We start from the raw sequence: 26,874 nt of genomic DNA on the forward strand, positions 1-26,874 counted from the left end.
AATCCTTTGGGTAATACTTTCCATACAATTTCACTGTGTGATTTTAGTCTATCTTAAACTTCCTCTGATTCTGCTGAGTATTCTTGGTTACCCCTATGCAGGATAACTGCAAAAGTACCTCTGCTTGCCCTGTCTTTCACAGCTTGGCTAACTCAAGATGAACACCATAAAGCCATATCCGAACTTGTCCTAACTCCAATGTTTTTCCTGATCAATTACTCTGCAGATCAACACCACAAAGGTTCCTTAAAGACGGATACCACTCAATCATATTCAATGTAAAGCCTAAGCCTAGTTTTCTACTCCTACACAATAGTGAATTCTCTACTAGTGGAAAGTATTGTCCCTTCTACTAAACAATTTATTAACAAGCCTCATATCTCAGCCTTGCTCTTCCAAATCCTGGACTTTTAAGTCTTCCAACTCCAGGATCTAGGCTATTCTCCTCTCCCACTGAGAAACTCCTGCCACAAATATTTTTGACACTTGCTACCAAAATAATCTAAGGCTTTCTGACATTCGTTCAGTTTCTGACCTTGACATCTGTTCAGCAGTTTACAAGTTACAAAGTATGTACTTCTGATCTTCACTTCAACCCACTGAGGGCAGTGAGCTACCCTGCTTTTAACAGTAAGGAACGGAGGTCTGTGAGGTGTGGACATCTTCGCCCAAGAGTACAAAGTGAGTCCTAAATTATAAAGGGTTCTCCCCACCCTCAATCCCCTTCTCCACATCTTGCAGCCCTAGCCCCCACCAGGCCTGCCTTCTGGGACTCTGAATGGGCAGAGACGACTCCCAGACCCGCCCGTGCTTTCCCAGAGCTGATCCTGAGGTTCCTCTCCTGAGGGGCAGGTGTCAAGCCACTCTTTCAGAGTCACCAGACACCGTCCCCGCCGGCCCCTACCCAAGGCGAGAAAAAGGGGCCTGGCCTCAGAGCCAGAGCCCCGGCCCCCAGCACCGCGCGTCGGAGTGGCGGACCCGCTCACCACTGCGCTCCCCGCTGGAGCGTGGTCCTCATCAAGGCCCCGACCTCCGACTTCTGGGTCTCCGCATCCGGTCGCTCTCCACAGTCCCTGCCTTCCGCCATCTCATCCACCGCCCCGACCCAGCCGGCCCGGACATCCGCCCCGCGCACAGCGGGCTATGGGCCGTGCCTACGCACGCACGCACGCACGCACGCACGCACGCACGCCTGTGCGCGCGCCCCACCCCTCCTCGAGCGGCTCCTCCGAGCGCCTGCCGGTCTAGTCTTTACTCCCCGCCCCCACGCACAGCAGCTCTTCTCCCCGTGCGCGGTGAAGATAGAGGCCGACCGTAGACTGGCGGGCGGGGAGAAGGAGCCGCCCCTTCCTCCGGGCCTGCCAGCCGCGCTCTGTGCCCGCTCCCGGCAGCCCGGCTGCCTGTGGCTGCCTGTGGCTGCCAGGCACACCTTCCTCTGTCCTGGGTGGCGCCCGCAGCATCTCAGAAGCTCTGTCCTGCCTGGCAATGTCAAGAGTAAGACATTAGGCCCCATGACCCTTTGGGCACCTCACTCTGCCTTCGGGGTTATTCTTTTCTTTTTTTTTTTTTTTGAGACAGAGTCTTGCTTTGTTGCCCAGGCTAGAGTGAGTGCCATGGCGTCAGCCTAGCTCACAGCAACCTCAAACTCCTGGGCTCAAGCAATCCTTCTGCCTCAGCCTCCCGAGTAGCTGGGACTACAGGCATGCGCCACCATGCCCGGCTAATTTTTTCTATATATGTTAGTTGGCCAATTAATTTCTTTCTATTTAGAGTAGAGACGGGATCTCGTTCAGGCTGGTTTCAAGAAACTCCTGACTCCTCGAGAAATCCGCCCGCCTCGGCCTCCCAGAGTGCTAGGATTACAGGCATGAACCACCGTGCCCAGCCAGACCATTGGCACCTGCCCCTGTGGCCATATCAGAATAAGGACAAGTGGTTTGAGGAGAAGGAAAGAGGAGTTTATTAATTTGCCAGCAAATGAGGAGCTTGGCAGACTCCCATCTCAAAGTACCAACAGCCTGCTTCTAAACATAAGTACAGAGTTTTTAAAGGTTCTGATCAATCCTATCTTTGGCTAAAATGATCTGGTGACCTCCACCCAGACAATTCCCTTGAGATATCTTCTGTGGCACAAAGAACAAAAGACACTCTCCTGCCCCTTGTGACCCCTGGCCTGAAGTAGGGATATAGGTTTTAGTTCTCACAAAGGGTGAGGGGGTTTTGAAGAGACAGAAAATATTTTTACCCCTTTTCAGGCCATTTTCTCCATTACACCATCACAGTCCAGGATTAAGCAATATGTGACCAATAAACCCGGCCTGTTCCCTCTATCTCACTTCCTGTTTTTCTTGGCTGAAGAATAACCAGATACACCAAAAGCAAGGCCAAGTATGAAACGAAGTTTACTGAGGAAGGTCAAGATAGGTTTACAGAGCAAGAGCAAGATATATTCGCCACATTTATGAACGGGCCCCCTGTTATAACAAGAGGCTCTAGTAATGGTCTGGAGTCTTGTTTTATAGTGTCTGGATTAGGCCCTACTCATGGTTCAGATGTCACCACTGAACCACTTTGATGGACAGTTAACCACAGGATAATTAGCCTTAGTTTACTCTAGGTCTCTTCTCAGATCCTATTGTGTCTGGGCTGCTGGGGCCCCAGGGTTGGGGAATTCCTGCTTTGTTTTACAGATTGGCAGGGTACTTCCTTATCCCCAGGCATGGCAGTTGCTTGGGGCAGGATTAAGGTGAGGGAGTAGGGAATTGGGGGTGCACCTTTGTCCTTCTTCCTCTGGTGGGGCAATTGCTCAAGGCAGCAGCAAGGCAAGGTACCCGCTTTTTCCCTAGGAGAATCCGAGGTCCCTTGCTATCTATCTAACCCTTTCTCTTCTGTTCTTGTGGCCAAAACTCTCCTGGCAATGTATAAATTGTCCATTTCTGGGACTTGGGTGCCCTACTAGGCTTACCCTTCTCCCTAGGGTAAAGTTGTTCAACAGAGAACACAGCCCTGGGGCTAAGATGTCTCCTGAGCTGAATCAGTCACTCTTGTCATTTCCTCTCAAGCTCCTAGGTCACTCTGACAACAGCAGGAACACACAGGCACATGTTTGTTTCTCATTCTCAATTAAAAAAAAATACATTTTAAACAAACAAATTCCCTAACAAAATAAGGATATTGGAAATGATGATCTTCTGACTATGAAGCTCACTTTGTTCCTCAAATTTTAACTGCTAGCACTTTATAATCTTAATTTTTTAGGAACTAATAATAATTAGTACACTATATTACTGCCATTTAATAGCAGTGAAAAGCTCCTGGCTTAAAAATACTTTCCAAATTTTTCATTTTTATAATTAGGTTTTGTCCCCTTTTCTAGTAGTGTTGAGACTTGTCCTACTTGTCTTCCTTAAGACTGCCATAAATGGTATAGGAGAAACTGCTAAAAAAAAAAAAAAATAGGGAAGCAGACATCCTCTAATGTAGGTTCTGAACTAAAGTTGGTAACCAACTTTGTTTTTCCATAAATAACAGGACTAAAGGTAGTGTTTCTCATTTGATAACATTTTTAACCCCCATCTGTTACTTGGTGTATCAGGCACCAGAAACCACCCCCCTATCCCACTCACAGAAGACCCACAAGAGCATAATACTAACCTATTTCCTGGCCCAACAACTAGTCTATTGCCTGGCATCAGCATAACACTAAATCTGTTGCCTTAGTGCATCAACATAATATTAACCTATTGGGTGACTCAACAACTAACCTATACCTGGTATCCCACCTCTGGGACCAATCTAGCTTAATAAAAGTGGGAAAAATCAGATAGGTGGTGCTCAGAATCTGGTGGCAAAGCTCCTTGGAGCCCACCAGTGAAATAAGCTTTTTCTTTTTTTCTTTTTGAGACAGAGTGATCTCACTCTGTTGCCTGGGCTAGAGTGGCTCACAGCAACCTAAAACTCCTGGGCTCAAGAGATCCTCCTGCCACAGCCTCCCGAGTAGCTGGGACTACAGGCATGCGCCACCGTGCCTGGCTAATTTTTTCTATATATTTTTAGTTGGCCAATTAATTTCTTTGTATTTTTAGTAGAGACAGGGTCTTGCTCTTGCTCAGGCCGGTTTCAAACTGCTGACCTTGAGTGATCCTCCTGCCTCTGCTTCCCAGAGTGCTAGGATTACAGGTGTGAACCACTTGGGCCCAGCCGCTAAATAAACTTTGATTCTCAGACTCTCAGAGTGCTGCTCAGCTTGTCCTCAGGACCACCCGCTGTAACACTTGCTGTAACAAAAGAAGGGGACTTGTCTTGTTAGGGTTGGCTTCCCATAGCTAGAATCATCAAAACATGGTGGCAACTCATCTGTAGAAGATTAATTGCTATGTGGTTATTTAAGGCAGTTTTTTTGTTTTTGAGACAGAGTCCTTTGGAGTTCAGTTGGGATAGGGGGAAAAGAGAAAAAAGATAAATAAAAAAAAGAGAGTCTTACTCTGTCACCTCTGGTAGAGTGTAGTGGTGTCATCATAGCTCACTGCAACCTTGAACTCCTGGGTTGAAGAAAACCTTCTGTCTCAACCTTGAAAGTAGGTGGAACTTCAGGTGGTTGTCACTAACACCTGGCTGATTTTTCTAATTTTAGTAGAGATGGGGGGTCTGGCTCTTGCTCAGGCTGGTCTCAAACTCCTGAGCTCAAGTGATCCTCCCACCTAGGCCTCTGAGAGTACAAGGATTACAGGGATGAGCCACTGTGCCCGGCCTATTTAAGGCAGTTTTGGTTTTAATTGCACATTTACTATCTCTCTTTCTCTCTCTTTTTTTGATATTTGTTGCTATCAGAAGGTCGGTTATTCCTCTGCTATCTACCCAACTGCCAAGAAGCCTCTGTTACCAGATTGTGTATGACAGAAGTCTTGGGGAAGGTAAATTAATTTAAATTAGCAGAAACTCAACATAAATATAGTAAATCTGTTCAAATGACCTGTCTTACCTTTACTGGGCCAGCTCCCCTTCCTTCACCCCCAACACTGAACATGGCTTATCTATTTCTCCTCTTCTTCCTCAGAGCCACTTCCCCAGTGAGAGGTTCCTAAAGGGTTTCTGTCTGGGCTGCACCACTGTGAGTGCGAATCACTCTCAGCCATTTTGTCTCTGCTCCAAAACTTCCTACAATGCCTGCCTGCCTTTTAAGGCAGGACATGTGGGTTCCTCTGGCCTATCTACTTTTAGATCCTGTAGTTTTGCCCAGCTCAACTGCCCTAATCCCCAGTCTTTGATCCTGTACTGCCTGTTCTGGAAATTCTCTTCTTTTTTCTTTTTTTTTTTGAGACAGTCTCACTTTGTTGCCCAGGCTAGAGTGAGTGCCATGGCGTCAGCCTAGCTCACAGCAACCTCAAACTCCTGGGCTCAAGCAATCCTCCTGCCTCAGCCTCCTGCGTAACTGGGACTACAGGCATGCGCCACCATGCCCGCCTAATTTTTTCTATATATATTAGTTGGCCAATTAATTTCTTTCTATTTAGAGTAGAGACGGGGTCTCGCTCTTGCTCAGGCTGGTTTCGAACTCCTGACCTCGAGCAATCCGCCCGCCTCGGCCTCCCAGAGTGCTAGGATTACAGGCGTGAGCCACCACGCCTGGCCAAGAGCTGTGTTTTAACTACGATGATGCCATGGCACTCTACCCAGGGAGACAGAGTGAGACTGTCTCAAAAAAAAAAAAAGTGTGGGGTCAAGTGCAAAACAGTGTTCAGGACATTGTATCTCACTCCTGGAACAATTAAGAAGATGCCTGGGCACCTAAAGTGGAGTACACATCTGCACTTCTCCTTTCGCTTCTGCTATCACCCTTCTCAGACTGCTTGTCTCCCTGAAAAGGCAAGAAGCTCAGTGTGGAATGCTGATGGAATCTTGCTGTGGGCCAGATGATTCTGGCGTTCAGGTTGTCTAAGGCGATTATTAATGACTAGACCACACCGTCCAGTCCCAAGGTATTGGTGTAGCTGGAAATCCCCATAGAGCCACCGGGGCAGGAACCCCAATACCATGTTTGGGCAGCTGACTCGCCTAAGATCTTCAGCTAAATTGTAGGGGTTAAAATGAGAAAACCGAGCCCAGGAGTTTGAGATTGCTGTGAGCTGGCTGACGCCACAGCACTCACTCTAGCCTGGGCAACAAAGTGAGACTCTGTCTCAAAAAAATAAAACAAAGTTCTGGGTTTGTAGGCATGATCCATGACACCCAGCCTGGACATCTTTTAATTGAAGGTGGAAACAAGGAAGAAATATTGTTGGTACCTTCCTGCCTGTGCCTCCTTAACCTGTCCAGAGGACTGTGTAAAAGAAAAATGCTCTATAAGTACACTTCAGAAGAATCAAATGTCTTCTCAGTGATTTCTAACCTGTTATAGAAGGATTAAGTTACTGGTGAAGGTGATAGAAGCAAAAAACTGAATGCATCTCATAGAGAGGAAGTAGGATCACTTTTCTTATGTTGGGGAGTTGTGCTGATGGACAGATTCCATTCTGGTTATGCCACTGTGATGGTGGCCAGCCCTGTTTGGGTAGGGAAGGTGTGGCACCCTGGGCCCTAGTGTGGCCAGTTTTTTCTTCTTCTAATTCTACTACCATCAAAATCTTAACCATGGAGGAGGAGGGAATGGGTGAAATCATACCTAATGGGTACAATGAAAACTATCTGGGTGATCAGCACACTTATAACTTTGACTCAAGCAAAGTACAAAAGTGATCCATGTAAGCAAAACATTTGTACTCCTATAATATTATGAAATTAAAAAAAATCTTAACCATGAACAAGTATTCAGTTGTTAATTTATATGTGTTGTTTGCCCTTTGCACAGCACAAATTCTCGGTAGACATTCTTCCATAAATTAATGAAAGAATTATCCAGATACTAGTACTTTTTCACTTGCCTAATAATACTCAAGTATCTGTTATGTGATCACAGTCCTTAATCTCCAGGGGTTTATAGTGTGGTTGGGGATGGAGAATAGTTACATATTTAATACTGTGTTGTATGTTATGTGATAAACATGCTACAGGAACATGGAAGCTCGCACTTGTGGATACTTCACTGAGAGGAAAACTTAAGCAATTGGTATAGGGAGCAAAGGCATGTTTACCATTCCCCTTGGCCTTTGAGGATGTATGATGAAGTCTGCAAAGGATACTCAGGAGACCAGATCTTTAGATTCACAAATATACATGTACATGCACACATATACACACAGAAGCGCATGCTGGGGACAAAGGAGGACAGGGTAACAGATGCTTCCTTTGCAGGGAGATTCAGATCCCTTCCACTTACCTCCCTGTGGTGCCAAGTGATCTGCAGAACCGTAGGACACCACCCAGTGTGGGCTGCCTGTGCTCTTGGACACTGCTCAGGCTCTAGGCATATGGATCAAGTGGGCCTGCTTTGTGGTCTCATACCCTAGTCTCGAGGGCCACAACTACACTGGAGGGGCCCTATGAGTGGGTCTCTGTCTTCAGGATAAATGATAGAAAGGCTGCTGGGCCCTTGCCCAACAAACTACTGTCAAATAATGTCAGTCTCAGTGCTTTCAAATGCAACTAACAAAATCCCCAGTAGAAAATGGTCTACCCATTTGGTGGTTCTTGTTTTTGTTTTTTTCATAGGACAAGTCTGAAGTAGAATTCTTGGGAAGGTTAAAGCGGAAGGATGTCAGGGCTCAGATTTTTCTTCTCTGGGGCCTTCTTGGCCTTCTTTCCCTTTAAGACTCCAAGATAACTGCCTTGGTGCCAGCGTCCTGGGTACCCTCAACAATACCCACCAGTTAGTAGGGAGGAAGGAAACTACCTTTTGCTCCCTGGGGTGATGGTGGCTTTCCCAGGAACTTCTGCATCTTTTTATAGCCAAGATCAGGTCACCTTCCCCTACTTTTACAACAGGTAAGGCTGGCTAGGAAAGCAGATTCTGCCAGGCAGCCAAGACTCAGAATGGCTGTCAGGTAGAGATTAGCACTGTATCTGACCTGTATGCAACCACTCTGACAGGCAGTGAGAATGATGCCATCCCAGCACAGGGCCTGTGAAATCTCATTCCTTGGGCGAGGATTACTCTCACTTGTGCCCTCTGCTCCCAATCTGTCAGTGCCTGACATGTGAGGCAGATATTCAGTAATTTGTGTGGCCAACTGGAGTTGGGCTTTATTTTATTGCCACCCCAGATATGTCATGCCTGTGTGAAAGCATGTTCTTCCAGCCTATTTGGTGAGTATAATAACAAAAACATGCCAAATTCAGAATACTGTAACAAAGATCATGGACTGCTCTGTGTAAATCCACACTGTGCTCTCTTAGAGAAACCTTTAGCTAGTATTTTTTACTCAGTATTATCCACAAGTTAAAATTTAAGAGATTTATTTAACTGATCAGGCCAGGAATGTTTCTCAGAAAATAAGCTTGCTTTAAACTTTGTTTGTGGGACTACATTGAGTCAGAATAAGGAAGTCATATGACCAAGATCTAATTGAGCAAGAAGTGCCAAACCTAATTTTATCAGATTAATGTTTAAAAAACCCCCTAAAAAGCAGTTCTGCAAGAACTGCTAAAATAGAAGTTTATGAACTTAGTTGTGTAACAGTAGGGCCCATCCCCCTCTGAGAAAGAAGGTCTGTGGCCTAGATGCTGCTGTGTGACTCCCAGAGCAAACACCGTCCTACAGCCATTTCTACCTAAAGTCAGTACCTCAGGCAGATTGAATGTGATTCCTATTCTTCTTCATTTGAGCTGACAATATACAATGGGGTGTGGTGAGTGCAGGTCAGAGTCAGTAGCAGGTACATGGTTGAATGATAAAAATGTGGGCCGGCCACCATGGCTCACACCTGTAATCCTAGCACTTGAGGAGGCAGAGGTGGGCGGATTGCTTGAGGTCAGGAGTTCGAAACCAGCCTGAGCAAGAGCGAGACCCTGTCTCTACTATAAATAGAAACAAATTAATTGGCCAACTAATATATATAGAAAAAATTAGCCAGGCATGGTGGCACATGCCTGTAGTCCCAGCCACTCAGGAGGCTGAGGCAAAAGGATTGCTTGAGCCCAGGAGATTGAGGTTGCTGTGAGCTAGGCTAACGCCATGGCACTCACTCTAACCTGGGCAACAAAGCAAGACTCTGTCTCAAAAAAAAAAAAAAATGTGCATATGTGAGAGTGTGTGTGGCTATATTGTGTGTGGGGGGGAAGACATTGATGTCTTTTTTTTTTTTTTTTTGAGACAGAGTCTCGCTTTGTTGCCTAGGCTAGAGTGAGTGCCATGGCGTCAGCCTAGCTCACAGCAACCTCAAACTCCTGGGCTCAAGCAATCCTTCTGCCTCAGCCTCCCGCGTAACTGGGACTACAGGCATGCGCCACCATGCCCGGCTAATTTTTTCTATATATATTAGTTGGCCAATTAATTTCTTTCTATTTATAGTAGAGACAGGGTCTCACTCTTGCTCAGGCTGGTTTCGAACTCCTGACCTCGAGCAATCCGCCCGCCTCGGCCTCCCAGAGAGCTAGGATTACAGGCGTGAGCCACCACACCCGGCCTGATGTCTTAACTGACTTTATTATGAGTCTTCCTGAAGAAAAGACAGTTGGAAAGGACTTTCTTTCTTTTTTTTTTTTTTTTTTTTTTGAGACAGAGTCTCGCTTTGTTGCCCAGGCTAGAGTGAGTGCCATGGCGTCAGCCTAGCTCACAGCAACCTCAAACTCCTGGCTCAAGCAATCCTGCTGCCTCAGCCTCCCAAGTAGCTGGGACTACAGGCATTCGCCACCATGCCCGGCTAATTTTTTGTATATATATTAGTTGGCCAATTAATTTCTTTCTATTTATAGTAGAGACGGGGTCTCACTCTTGCTCAGGCTGGTTTCGAACTCCTGACCTCGAGCAATCCGCCCGCCTCAGCCTCCCAGAGAGCTAGGATTACAGGCGTGAGCCACCGCGCCCGGCTGGAAAGGACTTTCAATTGAAGGAGGGAGCAGCTTGAAGTCTAAGGAGGAATGTTCTCCAGCCAGGATCAGCCACATTAGGAGTTCAGAAGTTCCCTTTCTTGCTTTTGCCTCTTATTTTAAAAAATGAAGAAAAATACATACAGTAGTTGAAGTTCCCTTCACTGGCAGCTCATGGCATAAACTGAGAGGGAAAAAAGGTGGACAAGGGGTGAGGGGTGAGTCACTAGGCAGCCTGGGGAGAGTAGAGTTTGAAAAGTTCTGAGTTCTCATCCTGGAGAGAGAGCATGGCTTAGGCCACACTGACTATACAGGAAAGGGGAGAGTTAGAGTGGGAAGTTTCTCCTCATGGGCCTAAAACTCTAAATGAAAGGTCACTGAGAGGACCCTAGGTCCCTAGACTTTCCAATTCAGCATCTGTGGAGGTGGGCCATGGAACATATGTTTTCACAAGCATCCAAATGATTTTTGGGCATTGTACACTGAGTTCCTAGAATAGGACCTGGTATATCCCAGATTGACTATCTACCTTCAGTTCTAGCTGCTCCCCTAAGACTGCATTAGCTAAGGACTACTCAGTCCACAAGTACTTGTCCCAGCTGACCTTTTTTTTTTTTTTTTTGAGACAGAGTCTTCCTTTGTTGCCCAGGCTAGAGTGAATGCCATGGCGTCAGCCTCGCTCACAGCAACCTCAAACTCCTGGGCTCAAGCAATCCTGCCTCAGCCTCCCGAGTAGCTGGGACTACAAGCATGCACCACCATGCCTGGCTAATTTTTTCTATATATATTAGTTGGCCAATTAATTTCTTTCTATTTATAGTAGAGACAGGGTCTCGCTCTTGCTCAGGTTGGTTTCGAACTCCTGACCTCAAGCAATCCGCCCACCTCAGCCTCCCAGAGAGCTAGGATTGTAGGTGTGAGCCACCACCTGACCATTTTTTATGAAATGTCACTTCCCTTGGGTACTTGACTCCATCCTTGCTCCTTCCCAGCTACACCTCTCTGTTACTTAACATCTTAACATGAAAAGATTGTGAACTCATAGGCCTCAGGACTAGGCCCCCTGATCTTTTACTTGCCACTTTTCTCAGGTGACCTCATCCTCTCCACTGGCTACTATTCCCTTGGTCAAGCCACTGCTTTTCTCCCCCCCTTTCTTGTTGAGACAGGGTCTTTCTCTGTTCCCTAGGCTGGAGTGTAGTGGCGTCATCATAGCTCACTGCAACCTCAAACTCCTGGCCTCAAGTGATCCTCCTGCCTCAGCCTCCAGAGTAGCTGGATTTACATGTGCATACCACCAAGCCTGGCTAATTTTTTGAACTCCTGACCTTGAGTGATCTGCCTGCCTTGGCCTCCCAGAGTGCTAGGATTATAGGTGTGAGCCACCGTGCCCGGCCTAATTTTTCTATTTTTTGTAAGATAGAATCTTGCTATGTTGCTCAGGCTAGTCTCAAATTCCTGGCCTCCTGGTGATCCTCCCTCCTCAGCCTCCCAAAGTGCTAGGATTACAGGTGTGAGCTAGCATGCCCAACTAGAGGTCTTCTGTTTTCAAAGCAACCTGTACTACCTTGTAGAACTAAACATACTTTTTTTTTTTTTGAGACAGAGTCTTGCTTTATTGCCCAGGCTAGAGTGAGTGGCGTGGCATCAGCCTAGCTCACAGCAACCTCAAACTCCTGGGCTCAAGCAATCCTGCTGCCTCAGACTCCCAAGTAGCTGGGACTACAGTCATGTGCCACCATGCCCGGCTAATTTTTTCTATATATATTAGTTGGCCAATTAATTTGTTTCTATTTATAGTAGAGATGGGGTCTGGCTCTTGCTCAGGCTGATTTTGAACTCCTGAGCTCAAACGATCCACCTGCCTCGGCCTCCCAGAGAGCTAGGATTACAGGCATGATCCACTGGTCCACTTTTAGTAATTATATATTGTCCTTCTGCCTTCCTGAGGCACCCAGTGGAGCACATAGTACAGGACTAAATTGAGTGTTGCCATAAGGGAGCAAAGTGCTTTTAGGGAAGAGAGATGTGGGGTGTAGGGGTCACAGGTGGCCTGGGTACACCCAGATTTACCCAGATATGCAGGCTGGTACTCTCATTCAGAAGTCAGATTTGAAGTCTATAATGATCCTCAAGAAGTCCTGGCCCCATTTGAGTAGAAAATTCTTACAATAAACCAATATTTGCTGATGAATATCATATGTCAGGTCCTGTGGGCCCTGGGATAGCTAGACTCAACTTCTGGTAAAGCAAATGTCACTCACAGATGCAATCGAGACTCCCAGGAGTTCTTAGAGGAGGAACATAGGTAGAGTAGGACCCAAAGGTGTGGACAGTCCTGCCTGCATCACCAAGTGGGACTCAAAAGCTGAGGTGTGACAATGAAATATTGTACTATTTCTGGAAACTTCTAATTCTCTCCTTTTATAAAAATTAAAAAAAAAAAAAGAAATATTTTACTGTTTTGTTTTTTTTTTTGAGACAGAGTCTTGCTTTGTTGCCCAGGCTAGAGTGAGTGCCATGCCATCAGCCTAGCTCACAGCAACCTCAAACTCCTGGGCTCAAGCAATCCTTCGGTCACAGCCTCCCGAGTAGCTGGGACTACAGGCATGCGCCACCATGCCCAGCTAATTTTTTCTATATATATTAGTTGGCCAATTAATTTCTTTCTATTTATAGTAGAGACCAGGTCTCATTCTTGCTCAGGCTGGTTTCAAACTCCTGACCTCGAGCAATCCGCTCACCTCGGCCTCCCAGGGTGCTAGGATTACAGGTGTGAGCCACGGCACCCAGCCTGAAATATTTTACTGTTAAAAAAATTATATATATATATATAAACAAAATGGGAAAAAATAAAAATGCTGAAGTGGGCCAAGGCAGGAGGATGCTTAAGTACAAGAGTTGGAGACTAGCCTGAGTGAGACCCCGTCTACTAAAAATAGAAAAATTAGCCAGGTGTCTTGTCTCACACCTGTAATTTCAGCTACTCAGGAGGCTGGGGTGCTAGGATCACTTGAGCCTGGGAGTTGGAGGTTGCATTGAGCTAGGAAGATGCCATTTCACTCTACTCATCATCTTCTAGGGGAAGAGAGTGAGACTATCTAAAAAAAAAAAAAAAGTGCTGAGGTGAAGAGGCCTTGTAGCAGAGGGTGGCAGCCAAGATCCCTGTTTAGGACCAGAGGAAAAGTTATGAGTTGGTTCAGAGGAAAAGGCCTTGAGCCACCAATTTGAGCACAAACACTAGGACTCCAGAACTTCTGGCCCATGTTCTGGACTGGGTGGGTGAGTGACACTCCCAGCATGTGTCTGGGTTCCTGTGTGCCCAAGCAGAAGCTGCATCCAAGCCCTGCAGAGTCCCCTGCACTGTGATAGGAAATGACTCCAGGTCTGTCTTGAAAGATAATTGGCATCAGGGCCAACAGATGGAGAGGTTGGACCAAGTGGTCCAGAAGTAGCAGCTGGCTTCCAAGATATGCCCCTATCCTGGGCCTTAACGCACAGTTGCATATAAGTCCTAGGCAGGCATAGTCTGAAGGGCCAGTGAAATTGAACACTCTTCTCACTGAATACATGAAAGGCAGCTACTGATAAGAACAGCATCAGAGCAGACAAAAGCACTGGGTAGCAATGTGTAAAGATGTAGCAAAGTAATGGGAAAAACTTGTAACATTGTCTCAGTTTCCAACTGTGTAAAACGGGGTTGTGTGGGTCTAACACATGGAGAGGCAGCAGACTCCGAATATAAGTAAAGGCGCATATTATTTTGTGAAGGTCATTCAATGACCAATAAATACTCAGCAAGGAGAGGCCTACTATGAGGCAGTCAATCCTTGCCTTTTGGCTTCTTTTTTTTTGAGACAGAGTCTTGCTTTGTTGCCCAGGCTACAGTGAGTGTGGCCTAGCTCACAGCAACCTCAAACTCCTGGGCTCAACCAGTCCTACTGCCTCAGCTTCCTGAGTAGCTGGGACTACAGGCATGTGCCACCATGCATGGCTAATTTTTTCTATATATATTAGTTGGCCAATTAATTTCTTTCTATTTTTAGTAGAGATAGGGTCTCACTCTTGCTGGTTTAGAAATCCTGACCTGGAGCAATCCGCCCACCTCTGCCTCCCAGAATGCTAGAATTACAGGCGTGAGCCACCGCGCCTGGCCACCATTTGGCTTCTTTTAGGAGTAAGAACTTTGTTGTAACAGAGCCTTGGGATGACTATCACGTGTCCTGGCAGTGGGAGAAACCCAGGGATAGGAGCCAGATTTCCCATATAGGAAAGCGTGGATCCCACATGCTGCAGACAAAAAGACAGGAAGTTCAAACTTGGCTAGAATAAGGGGGAAGAGGAGACTAAGCTCCCACCCCCAGTAGATACTGACACACGACATACACACAGTACTGTTGCCATCCAGCACTTTATTAATGAGGAAGCTCGCCTTGGTCTGGCAGGGGGAGGCTGGGAGGGACAGCACCAGCGCCCATCTCTGGGGGTTTTCCCGGACATCAGGTGCTCCTTCATGCAGGTTTGGAGGGAGCACCATCATGAATGAAACCCCCCAGAAAGCAGCGCTGCTACTGCCAGGCCGCGGGGGTAGGAAGGGCGTCCTAGGACAGCAGGGCTTCAATGTCTGGCTCGATGTCGATGGTTGGAAAGTGACGGCTGTACCTGCGCACGGGCACACCGTCAGGACCCACCAGGAACTTCTCAAAATTCCACGCAATGTCGTTGCGGCACACCGGAGACCAGATGATGAACTTGGGGTCGGTCATGAGCGCAGTGGCGTCGTCGCTGGGCGCTGGCAGGGCTTCCCGAAGGAAGGCAAAGAGCGGGTGCGCCTTCGCACCATTCACCTCGCACTTCTCGAAGAGAGTGAAATTGGGCTCGAACCCGCCACCGGGTCGGACGTACTTGAGGGAATTCAGGATCTCTTCGTTCTTGGCGTTCTCCTACGGGAGAGAAGAGCAGTAGGATCCCGGGCGCGAGGGGAGGAAAACATTCTAACCACAAACAAGGGAGTTTTTCGATGAGTCACCGAGGGCACAAGCCCAAGGGCAGACCGGAATTCCAGCCGCTAGGAGAGCGGGAAGGGAAGCGAGCCGGTGGTCCGCCTCTCGGTGCACGGGAGCCGCGGCCACCGGGCCGGGCGCACGACCCGCCCGCGCCTGCACGCCCACCCTCGCCCCACCCCGCCTGGCACACCTGATGCCCAAACTGGTTGCACGGGAAGCCCAGCACGACCAGGCCCCGGGGCCCGAGGCGCCGCTGCAGCTCGTTCATCTGGGTGTAGTCCCGGACCGTGGTCCCTCAGAGGGACGCCACATTCTCGATGAGCAGCACCTTGCCCCGCAGGGAGCCCAGGCTCACGGGCTCCCCGCCAGCCAGCGGGCGCGCCGAGAAGGCGTACACCGACTGGGTCGCCGCCGCTAGCCGAGCAGCACACATGGCGAGAGCGTCCGAGAGGCAAGGGAAGAACTTTGGACCAGAGCAGCTAAGAGGCCCCGGCGGTGCCTCCTTTTAACTGCTCCGCGGTAAGGTCACGTGGCTCAGGCACTTTTCCGGACCTGAGGGTCCCGCCTCATCCGGCCTTCTCCCTCCTCGGAGGGCTTGGCCCCTCCTTCAGCCTGGAGACAGGCGGGGGAGTGTGCCAGGGTGGAATGCGGGCTCCGCCCAAACCGGGAGGAGCCGCGGGACACCTCAGGACAGGCACAACTTAGTGTCAGCCAGGCGGTAGCCTTCCTTCCGGGTTAACCCGCCAAGGCCCTGGCCCTTGCTGAGGAGTGGGCCCTGGAATCTTTCCCAAAGCTTCTTCAATTAGGGTGTGGGCTCCAGCGTAGGACACTGGCTGGGGGTAGCCAGGACTCCAGGCCTCAGGTCTCCCAACTCCCTCTGCCCCCAGATTGGCACCGCCCTTAAGTAGGTTTCTTTATTTTTTTTTGAGACAGTCTCACTCTGTTGCCTGGGCTAGAGTGCCATGGCGTCTGACTAGCTCACACCAACCCTCCTGCCTCAGCCTCCCAAGTAGCTGGGACTACAGGCATGAACTACCATGCCTGGCTAATTTTTTCTGTATATTAGTTGGCCAATTAATTTCTATTTATAGTAGAGACGGGGTCTCGCTCTTACTCAGGCTGGTTTCAAACTCCTGACCTCGAGCAATCCACCCACCTCGACCTCCCAGAGTGTTAGGATTACAGGAGTGAGCCACTGGCCCAGCCTTAAGTAGGTTTTCTAACAGCATAGTGTCCAAAAGGCACTGACCCAGTCTCCTGGAGTGGATCCCAGTAGCTCACCGGGGCCAAGGAAACTCAGCTACAGAGAGTGACCCCTCATTTAAACAGGCTGCATTCCCACCACCCAACTCACAACTAGAATGTGGCACAAGAGATGGTTAGTGCTGGGTGAGTGGGGGTTGGGGCCCAAGCTGGTGCGTAGCACCCTGAAGGAACCTTTCCAGGGGGAGCTAGGCCAGGAGGGCTGAGTCCTTCCATTCTCCTGCCCCCAGCCCTGGAGAGAGCAACACAAACACCAGGATACAGAAGTTTAGAAAACTGCCTTTATTCTATTAAGTAGTTGGAAAAATTAACTGGTACAGAAAAAGTTCAGTCAGCTGGAGAAGAGAGAAACCAAATGCCACACATGACAACTGGTGGCTCCTCTGGGAGGAAACCTGGATACAGTGAGGAGAAAGGAGCACTGTGAATTAGAGCCAGATGCTGCAGTCCAGGTCAGACAGATTATGCCACCTCCCAAAGTGTCTAATTGCCTCAGGTGTGAAACCAATTCCTATTAGCCCAGCTCTAGAGAGGGGTACTGGGACATGTGGGGCTGAAAAGGGGTGATATGGCCATCTTTTATCAGAGAAAGTGACAAAACGGGAATTTTAAAAATGAATTTTCCATCTGACTTTATTTCCAAATACACTTTCTTTTTTAAAAAACCAATACACTTTCTTTGGGGATGACAAATCAGTATTAGGAAATCCAATTATACAAAAAATACTACATCTAGTCTGGGGGTAGATATATTTATTTTTGGTAACATACATTAAGTGGCACTAATTACACAGTAACTATAAGGTAACTAACATGAAACCACAGAACTGTAACTCTGCCACAGCTGCATGGACTTGGGCTTTTCTGGCTGAGCACATTTTCAAAAAACTGGATGCTCACCCCAGAGCCAATGAAAATCTGTTAAGGAGTAAAGCTCTGAAGTGGTGACTCACCAGAGTACCTTGCAGCTGACAGATGATAGGCAGGACATGTTAGTTATAAAGTAGTTACAGCCTAATTCACAAAAGTTACCAACTGTTTCTCTTTCTAGAAAGAAGCAAGAAGTTATTAAGAAATTCCTTGAATTAGCGCCTGGTGTGTCAGGTGGGAGTGCAGAAAAGGGGCGTTAGAGCAGTGTCAGAAGGACCCTGGTGGGCCAGGCGGGTTGGACATCATTAATAATCATGGTTGGCTTCTAAATACTGGTAGCAAGATGACTTCTGATTTGTAATCTTAGGTAAATTATAGATAAATGAAAAAGGCTAGTCATCATACACTAAGATTAATAAACAGCACTTCAAAATTAACCGCATAAGGGCTGTGCTTGCAGCAAGGTTTCACAAGACAAGGCACCCAGATTTTTTCTTTCCACGTCTGGCTTGCAGAGCAGCTCTCGTAGCCATTTCAAAAACCTCCCTCACTCCATCTTTGGTCTTTGCTGAACACTCCATGTACCCAAAAGCGCCAATCCTGTTCGCCATATCTCTGCCTTCTTCAGGTTTTACAGGCTCCTAGCAAAGAGAAAAAAGTGTTTTCAGCTGATAGTGTTACATACATATGGAAATAGGTATAGAGTATTCAAATCAGCTAAAAGACTTCTTTTAAAAGCTGCCAAACTCCCAGATTTGAGCTGTTTTATGAAATTCTTAAAATATGCACTGATTACCTCTCACCCTCAAATATAAAATATCTATTAAACATGATCTTCTTTGGGAAGTAGAGAAAAATAGGAAAGAGGTCAGAGGTACCCTGAAAGGTCAAGGAAAGTATCAAGGGCAAAATTACTCGTGCTACTGATCCAGGGCAAGCTCTTGAGTTTTTGTTAGATTCACAGAGGACTGAATGCTTAAGGAAGGAAATAAAGCCTGTCCCCCTTGACATTTAGAGAAACCTTAGTAAGAGAACTTGGGTTTTAAGTCTCAACAATGAAGACCTCAACACTCCTGCAGTGAGGAAGTCCTGTCATTAGGCCACCTGGCTTTTGAGAAACCAAGATGCCACCTCCCTAGTAACTTTTATAAAGGAATTAGGACTTTCTGTCTGGACTCACTGCCTTCAAGAAGAGATCTTTCAACTGCCACTAATTTATCTTTGGCTTCACATGTACCAAGGTAATAACTGGAGAAAGAAATCAACAATCTGATAGAGTTCCTGTATCTGAAACAATGACTATTGCTGGGATGGTTCCTTGTCAGGCTGGTAGAGTTGTTGGGGACACAGCACTACCTCATAAGAGACATTCCATTTCACAGACCAAGGGGTTTTAAGGATGCTCTGTGCAGATCCCTGTCAGTGAGAGCCAGGTGGACAGAGACAGGCTTTCTAGGCCTCTAAAACCTAGCCTGTGAAGGTTTCTGCTAAGCTCCTCCAACCTTTAATCTTGGGGCCCTGGTTCAAAAATGTGGCAGGGGAAGACACTGCCCTGCCCAAGACCATGCCTGCTTCATCTTGGCTAGCTCCCGCCTTGTGTGCTCATCGTTCCGAAGATCCTTCTTGTTCCCAACCAGGATGATGGGCACATTGGGACAGAAATGCTTGACTTCTGGGGTCCATTTTTCTGGGATGTTTTCTGAAAGAAGAAAAATGCACAGAATTTGGGGATGCACATAATTCTATCTTGAAGAATCTCCAAGAGCACTAGCTAAATTGCAAACACTATTCCTTTGTTGCTTCAGAGGAATGCTATATATTTAATTGAATACCATTAGTTTTTATTTTATTTTTATTGATTTATTTTTTGAGACAAAGTCTCGCTTTGTTGTCCAGGATAGAGTGAGTGCCGTGGCGTCAGCATAGCTCACAGCAACCTCAAACTCCTGGGCTCAGGCAATCCTTCTGCCTCAGCCTCCTGAGTAGCTGGGACTATAGCTATGTGACACCATGCCCGGCTAATTTTTTCTCTATTTTTTTTAGTTGGCCAATTAATTTCTTTCCATTTATAGTAGAGACGGGGTCTCGCTCTTGCTCAGGCTGGTTTCGAACTCCTGACCTCAAGCAATCCACCAGCCTTGGCCTCCCAGAGTGCTAGAATTATAGGCATAAGCCACCAGGTCCAGACTGAATACCATTAGTTTTAAAACCACAGAGAAAGGCGAACTCTAACTCCCTACCCTTAAACATAGAACCACCAGCTTTTCTCAGTCCCATCAAAAGTGTTCAACTCCTCTGGAAATGGGGCCCAAGTAAGGGCTTTTGGAGGAGCAAAGGATCCAGAATACAGAGTGGCTCTACAATGGCACCACCTGCCCCACCATGCAGGCTCCCTACAGGCCGTCACTGCTGGCAGATGATTCTGATCCTAGATTAGTGAAAGGGTCCCCATTCTGGGGCAGCAACTGGCCAAGGGTCCGTCCACATGTTCTCTTTCTACCTTGCTCATGGGCCTGTGGCATGACCTCCACCCTGTGGGTTACTAGTATTTCAAATAGCTCAAGAGTGACTTTTGAAAATAACCGAAAGATAAGCAGCTATAGGTTCTTGCCAATACTGTACTAATTTAGAAAAGTTGTTAATAGATCATGGTGGAAAAGGGCCCGAATTTAACCTCCCATGCCACCTTGGTCATCTCAGTGTCAGGGATGATTTCTAAAATGGGGATTATAATACTTACCTCACACAGGGTTATTTTAAGTCAATACCTACAAAGTGCTTAGTATGACAATCATTCAAATGGTACTGTTATTTGAGATGTATTTTGGAAGCAAACTATTCATTCTCTGACTTCAAGACAAATTATCAAAAGGCAGGGATTACTTAGAATATGGAAAGATGCTCTGTCTTCTGGCCGAAAGACTGTATCAGGTAAAGAAGCTGCATGAACAAAGTCAGGAAAATCTCTCATAATTCACCAATCTACTCTTTAGCACTCAAGATGGATACTAAACCCATTCTTTGCTATAGCAGTTACAGGGTCAATTATATCACTAATGTGACAACTTGAAACTCAAAGCCTTATTCTGGAATAATGAGGTTCCCAAAGAAGTGGAGTATCCCAGTCTTCAAGGCAATAATAAAGAGAGAAGAGGCCGGGCGCAGTGGCTCACGCCTATAATCCTAGCACTCTGGGAGGCTGATGCAGGAGGATTGCTCAAGGGCAGGAGTTCGAAACCAGCCTGAGCAAGAGCGAGACCCCGTCTCTACTATAAATAGAAAGAAATTAATTGGCCAATTAAAATATATACAAAAAATTAGCCCGGCATGGTGGCACATGCCTGTAGTCCCAGCTACTCGGGAGGCTGAGGCAGTAAGATTGCCTGAGCCCAGGAGTTTGAAGTTGCTGTGAGCTAGGCTGATGCCATGGCACTCACTCTAGCCTGGGCAAGAAACCGAGACTCTTGTCTCAAACAAAAAAAAAAAAAAAAGAAGAGCCAGCACATCTAACTGTGAAGTTAAACAGCCTCAGCATTGAACCTTGCTCTCACCCTGGCATCCTATAGTCAGTTTTCAGTTCAGCTGCCACAGTGATCCCTTTAAAGGGTGAGATCACCTTGGTCCCTCATTCAGACCTTCCAAGAACTACCATCTTACTCATAATGAAAAGAGAGGTACCTGCCAATCACAGAGATCTGCAATCCTCACCCACAACCCCTCTAATAAAGTTGTTCTGATTCCTTTCTTCCTCCTGCCTCAATAACTTTCTGCCTGCCATTTCCCCTGCCTGGAAAAGCTCTTTTGTTAGATATCTGCATGGGCCTCCACCACCTCCTTCAGGTCTCCATTCAAAGGCCACCTGGCCAGGCGCGGTGACTCACGCCTGTAATCCTAGCACTCTGGGAAGCCGAGGCGGGAGGATCCCTCAAGGTCAGGAGTTCAAAACCAGCTTGAGCCAAGAGCAAGACCCTGTCTCTACTAAAAAAAAAAAAAAAAAAAAAAAAAAAAGAAATTAATTGGCCAACTAAAAACATATACAAAAAATGAGCCGGGCATGGTAGCACCTGCCTGTAGTCCCAGCTACTCAGGAGGCTGAGGCAGGAGGGTCACTTTAGCCCAGGAGTTTGAGGTTGCTGTAATCTAGGCTGATACCACAGCACTCTAGCCCGGGCAACAGAGTGAGACTCTGTCTCAAAAAAAAAAAAGTACATTGGATTTACTGTTATTTCCACTCCACCCCTGGAATTTGGGGCATGTAGAATTAGAACGAATTACCTCTCTCTGTCTTATCTCTTATCTTTACTTTCTATGAGTAACTTTCGAGTTTAATTTTTTACCTTTATTTTTTAGAGACAGAGCCTTGCTCTGTTGCCCGGGCTAAGGTGCAGTGGCATCATAGCTCCTGGGCTGAAAATATCCTCTTACCTCAGCCTCCCAAGTAGCCGGGACTACCGGTGCATGCCACCAAGCCCAGCTAATTTTATTTTTTGCAGAGACAGGGTCTTGCTCTTGTGCAGACCGGTCTTGAACTCCTGACCCTGAATAATCCTCCTGCCTCGGCCTCCCAGAGGTGCTAGGTTTACAGGCATGGGGCCAGCACGCCTGGCCAATTTTTTACTTTTTAATTCAGTGACATAGGCTTCTATAATCCCTCCCACCTCCAAGGTGATCTGATTACATCAGGGCACATCACTTTATGTGGATTTACAGTAAGAATTTGGGGGAGACTTTAGGAATTCTACAAAGTTAGAGAAAAGGAATCCTTATCTAGATCAGGGGTTAGCAAATAAAATCTTGCCTGGAGTCTATTTTTATAAGTCAAGTTTTACTGGAACAGCCACTCTCATTCATTTATGCATATATATATATATTTTTTCAGACAAGAGTCTCACTCTGTTGCCAGGCTACAGTGCCGTGGCGTCATGCCTAGCTCATAGGAACCTCAAACTCCTCGGCTTTAGCGATCCTCCTGCCTCAGCCTCCCGAGTAGCTGGGACAACAGGCACAGGCCTGTTGTCCAGTTAATTTTTTCTATACATATCTTAGTTGGCCAATTAATTTCTTTCTATTTATAGTAGAGACGGGGTCTTGCTCTTGCTCAGGCTGGTTTCAAACTCCTGACCTCAAGCAATCCGCCGGCCTCGGCCTCCCAGAGTGCTAGGATTACAGGCATGAGCCACCGTGCCCAGCCATAATTTCTTTCTATTTTTAGGAGAGACGGGGTCCCTCTTGCTCAGGCTGGTTTCGAACTCCTGACCTTGAGCAATTTGCCCGCCTCGGCCTCCTAGAGTGCTAGGATTACAGGCTTGAGCTACCACCAGAGGCCAGCCTATTCACTTTCTACTTTTAAGCTCTTCCCCAGAGCCTGCTCTCTGGGGTAGGGGCCAGGAAGAAACCAGTCCAGCTAGTAAATAGGCACAGGTCAAAAGCCAAGCACCTCCTTCAAGATCAGGGAGATAGGTTCTTAAAATAAAAAAGTTAAGACTGAAAAAGAAAAATCTTTTGCTCTGAAGGTATTTTTATTCCTGGATGATGGGGGCACAGGGTACATAGCCCTCCTCATTCCCATGAGATTTAGGTGAAGTTATTCATATGTGTGTCTGAAGGCAGAGTGTCCACTTGAGCCATTTGCTCCATTTTCTCTGTGGCCTAAAGCTCTGCCCCAGCCTATAGGGCCTTCCAGCAGCCCCCAAAAGGAAGCCAGATTAGTTTGAAAACCAAAATTAAATCATAACTGCTGAAAACGACCAAAGTGAACCAATGGCAAGGGAATACCTGTTCCATCTCAATCCTTTGGCACACTGTACAGAGGGGCTGAATCTCCGCTTGGCTCCTTGGGCTGCAAGACTTTGTACAAGTGGCTCAATGTTTTAGAGCAACCCCAGTATCGTCATTAAGGTGAGGACAACCATAACTATAACACAGTCATTCTTTTTTTTTTTTTTTGAGGCAGAATCTCGCTTTGTTGCCTAGGCTAGAGTGAGTGCCATGGCGTCAGCCTAGCTCACAGCAACCTCAAACTCCTGGGCTCAAGCGATCCTTCTGTCTCAGCCTCCCAAGTAGCTGGGACTACAGGCATGAGCCACCATGCCCAGCTAATTTTTTCTATATATATTAGTTGGCCAATTAGTTTCTTTCTATTTATAGTAGAGACGGGGTCTCGCTCTTGCTCAGGCTGGTTTCGAACTCCCGACCTCGAGCAATCCACCCACCTCGGCCTCCCAGAAAGCTAGGATTATAGGCGTGAGCCACCACGCCCGGCCAACACAGTCATTCTTAATTCTAAATACCATGCATAAGCCCAGGCCACCAGCAGGCCTTAAAGGTTGTGAATGATGACAACATCCTTGGCCCAACTGGTAACCTGTCATGACAGAAAGTGCTGCAGCACCAAGTGAGACATATCTTCAGCACAAACTGAAGAAAGTTCTGTTTCAGACCTTGTTTTGTACAGTGAGAAGTCAGCATTATTCAGTGGCTTCTAAAGTATGAGGCTACCTGGGCTAGTTAGTGAAATGCTCAGGTTCAAGTCTCTCTTTATCAGATAAAATACTTTATTATTATTTTTTTGATAGGGTCTCACTCTGCTGTCCTAGCTAGAGTGCAGTGGCATCAACATAGTTCACTGCAACCTTAAACTCCTGGGCTTAAGTGATCCTCCTTCCTCAGCCTCCTGAGTAGCTAGGACTACAGGCTCATACCACCATGCTGGACAATTTAAATTATATATATATATATATATTTTTTTTTTTTGTATAGACAAGGTATTGCTATGTTGCTCAGGATGGTCTTGAGCTCCTGGCCTCAAATGATTCTCCTGCCTCGGCCTCCTAAAGTGGTAGGATTTTTTTTTTTTTTTTGAGACAGAGTCTTGCATTGTTGCCCAGGCTAGAGTGAGTGCCATGGTGTCAGCCTAGCTCACAGCAACCTCAATCTCCTGGGCTCAAGCAATCCTCCTGCCTCAGCCTCCCGAGTAGCTGGGACTACAGCATGTAGCCACCATGCCTGGCTAATTTTTTCTATATATATTAGTTGGCCAACTAATTTCTTTCTATATATATTAGAGACGGGTCTCGCTCTTGCTCAGGCTGGTTTCGAACTCCTGACCTCGAGCAATCCTCCCGCCTTGGTCTCCCAGAGTTTTTAGGATTACAGGCGTGAGCCACCCCACCCGGCCAAGTGGTAGGATTATAGGCATGAGCCACTGCACCTAGCCAGCTAAGATACTTTAGAAAGGGCCTAAGATAGGGCTTTAAAAACACTATTAGGAAACAGCAAATTACCAGTCCAGATGTTGGGAGGCAGCAGGCTAAATATAAAGTACTGATAAAAGATGTGGGCAACCAAAAAAAGTTTCCCCCAAATCTTAGTCCAAGAGATGGCTTAGTATTTGGAATGCACCTACTTTACAAGGTAGATACACATTTTTTTAAAAGATTAATTTTTTAGAGATGAAGGCTTGTTCTGTTGCCCAAGCTAGACTGGCTCTCCTGAGCTGAAGTAATATTCCTGCTTTAGTCTCTCAAGTAGCTGGCACTACAGGTGCGTACCATTGTGCTCAAGAAGGTAAATACATTTTAAACACTGTAGCTTCAGGCCTAGGCTGAAAGGGGACCAAGGGACCATGCTTTACAGTCCCAGGGCTCTAGGCCTCTGGCCACTAATGATTCCTTCTCTGAAGCTCATGCCTGCTTTTTAGCCACCTGATGCCCAGAAACCAGATGCCTTAAGACAGCAGATGTCAGCCATGTACACAGGCAATGACAGACATCTGACTGCAGGGCCACTCACCTAAACTATCAGGGCTGTCGATGGAGAAACACATCAGTATAACATCAGTGTCTGGATAGGAGAGGGGCCTTAGGCGGTCATAATCTTCCTGTCCAGCTGTGTCCCACAAAGCCAATTCTACCTGTAATGGGAAAAATAAAAATTGAAAATTCTATAAAAAGATACTAGATCTGAACAAAGTGGCATAATTCAAAACGATAAGTCCAAAATAACCTTGTAGCTTATAAGAAGTGTTTCATTACAAATAACATTCTACTAGGAAAGAAAGTAGATAGACAAGAAGAGAAATCAAACTGTAAATATTAATAACATGCCGCAGGTATAGAAGGCAAGTGAGGGAAATATTCGACTAAGTAACTTTTTAAAATACATTCTCTCAATCAACCATTTTCTTACTTTGTCTCCTCACTCTGCTCTCATGTTGGAAGATGAGGGCAATCCTATATTTAAGTTGGTGGGTAAGAAAAGACACCATGCTAGGTATTAGGTTAAGGCCTGAGCTGACAGGAAAGGCCTCTGGCTCTGCCTTTACTGCTCAAGAAATGTCTGAATGGCTGAAGAATACATCATATCAAGTAGGAGGGTATTGCTTTTCACATCTGCTCACCCTCCTGTGGTAGGAGGGTAAACTGAGGCCTAGGCTCTGGATACAGGTCCTCTTCAACACTGTCCAGCATTCATAAGGCTTTTGAGAAATAAGCTATGAAAATACTAACCTGACCTTGCTTTCCCCAAGCCAATGGATCTATGTATGGTATAGAAATCTAAGATAGACGAGAGGGCTATTATTTAACATTGTTCCCAAAGATCTCAGCACATTTCTACCTAGTTTTAACTTCTGAGTCCTGTCTCCACACAAAACCAGTCTACCTATCAGGACTGCAGAAACATCTGAATCTTAGCATCCATGCAGAGAATTGAGGTTCAACTGGCCAACACTCTGCTTTGGTGGGCCATCTTCAGGGTGGGACCCCAAATTCTGTTAGTTAGGCTATTTACTGTATTTTTTTCTTCTATATTTGACCCAAGAAGGTACCTTGGGGTTCCTAATAGCCTGGGAGCAATCATTGTGGCACACTTTGCATTTAAATAAAACAGTATAAACTATAAAAGAGGGTTTTGAGCATATTATTAATTCTAATTTATGGAGTGCTCTGGTGCTTGCAAACACTTTTAGTTACTTCATAGAACCCTGATGTTGCCTATAAAAAGGGTTTTTTGTTTGAGACAAGGTTTTTTTTTTGTTTTTGTGATGGTGTCATTATAGTTCACTGCAATCTAAAACTCCTGGGCTTAATAAGTGATCTTCCTGCCTCAGCACCCTCAGTAGCTGGGACTATAGGCATGCGCCGTCATACTGGACAATTTAATTTTTTTGTAGAGACAAGGTCTTGCTATGCTGCTCAGGATAGCCTGAAATTCCTGGCCTCAAGCGATCCTCCTACCTGAGCATCCTGAATAGTTGCGACTACATGTAGGTTCCAGCCACCATTTTATATATGAAGACTCAAAGGTCAGACAGCTTACTGATGGTCACAGAACTATCAAGAAGCCCTACTATGTCCTAGCACTCTGGGAGGCTGAGGCAGGAAGATCGCTTGAAGGTAGGAGTTTAAGACCAGCATGAACAAGAGTGGACCCCATCTCTACTAAAAATAGAAACAAAAAATTTATATATATATACACACACACATACATACATAGGTGTGTATAGAAACAAGCCCTACTATGAGGGACCCTGGAATTCCAAGCAGGTGGCCCAACCCACTTTCCATGCACAGTGCCAGAGCTGTTACCTTGGGACTAGGTGACCCTGGGACAGAAAGAAATAGCAGGTAAAGCAGGAAAGCAAAAAGGGAGAAATGAGATGGAATTATAGAAGCTAAAGTATTACTAGCAACATATGAGACATGTGACTGAGTGTGCTAAAGAACACTTTGTTTCAGGTTTTTTTTTCCTTTCAGGTGACTCATTTACAATG

General features: G+C 46.4%; 3 protein-coding genes across 7 annotated transcripts in view; all 3 read right to left on the reverse strand.

Moving 5' to 3' along the window:
* The window catches only part of USP4 (ubiquitin specific peptidase 4), a 47,850-nt gene extending 46,704 nt beyond the window's left edge, over positions 1–1,146 (reverse strand). For all 3 annotated transcript variants that reach the window (XM_012771262.3, XM_076007690.1, XM_012771261.3), the window contains exon 1: positions 987–1,146. In XM_012771262.3, coding sequence (XP_012626716.2) covers positions 987–1,087 — 101 coding nt within the window. In that variant the 5' untranslated portion in view covers positions 1,088–1,146. The remainder of the gene's footprint in view (positions 1–986) is intronic.
* A 13,209-nt stretch (positions 1,147–14,355) lies between these two features.
* The window catches only part of GPX1 (glutathione peroxidase 1), a 266,951-nt gene continuing 254,432 nt past the window's right edge, over positions 14,356–26,874 (reverse strand). Inside the window, exons 2-3 of the mRNA XM_012771266.3 lie at positions 15,160–15,448; positions 14,356–14,906 (exon numbers count right to left, since the gene is read on the reverse strand). Coding sequence (XP_012626720.1) covers positions 14,565–14,906; positions 15,160–15,402 — 585 coding nt within the window. The 5' untranslated portion in view covers positions 15,403–15,448 and the 3' untranslated portion in view covers positions 14,356–14,564. The remainder of the gene's footprint in view (positions 14,907–15,159; positions 15,449–26,874) is intronic.
* The window catches only part of RHOA (ras homolog family member A), a 50,291-nt gene continuing 39,916 nt past the window's right edge, over positions 16,500–26,874 (reverse strand). For 2 of the 3 annotated variants that reach the window (XM_012771273.3, XM_012771272.3), the window contains 3 exons: positions 24,894–25,014; positions 18,671–18,801; positions 16,500–17,743 (listed from right to left, as the gene is read on the reverse strand). In XM_012771273.3, the coding sequence (XP_012626727.1) occupies positions 17,570–17,743; positions 18,671–18,801; positions 24,894–25,014 (426 nt within the window). In that variant the 3' untranslated portion in view covers positions 16,500–17,569. The remainder of the gene's footprint in view (positions 17,744–18,670; positions 18,802–24,893; positions 25,015–26,874) is intronic. The other variant, XM_076007808.1, reaches the window with a different exon arrangement.

The sequence above is a fragment of the Microcebus murinus genome, chromosome 1, assembly GCF_040939455.1.
Source record: "Microcebus murinus isolate Inina chromosome 1, M.murinus_Inina_mat1.0, whole genome shotgun sequence".
NCBI lineage: Eukaryota > Metazoa > Chordata > Mammalia > Primates > Cheirogaleidae > Microcebus > Microcebus murinus.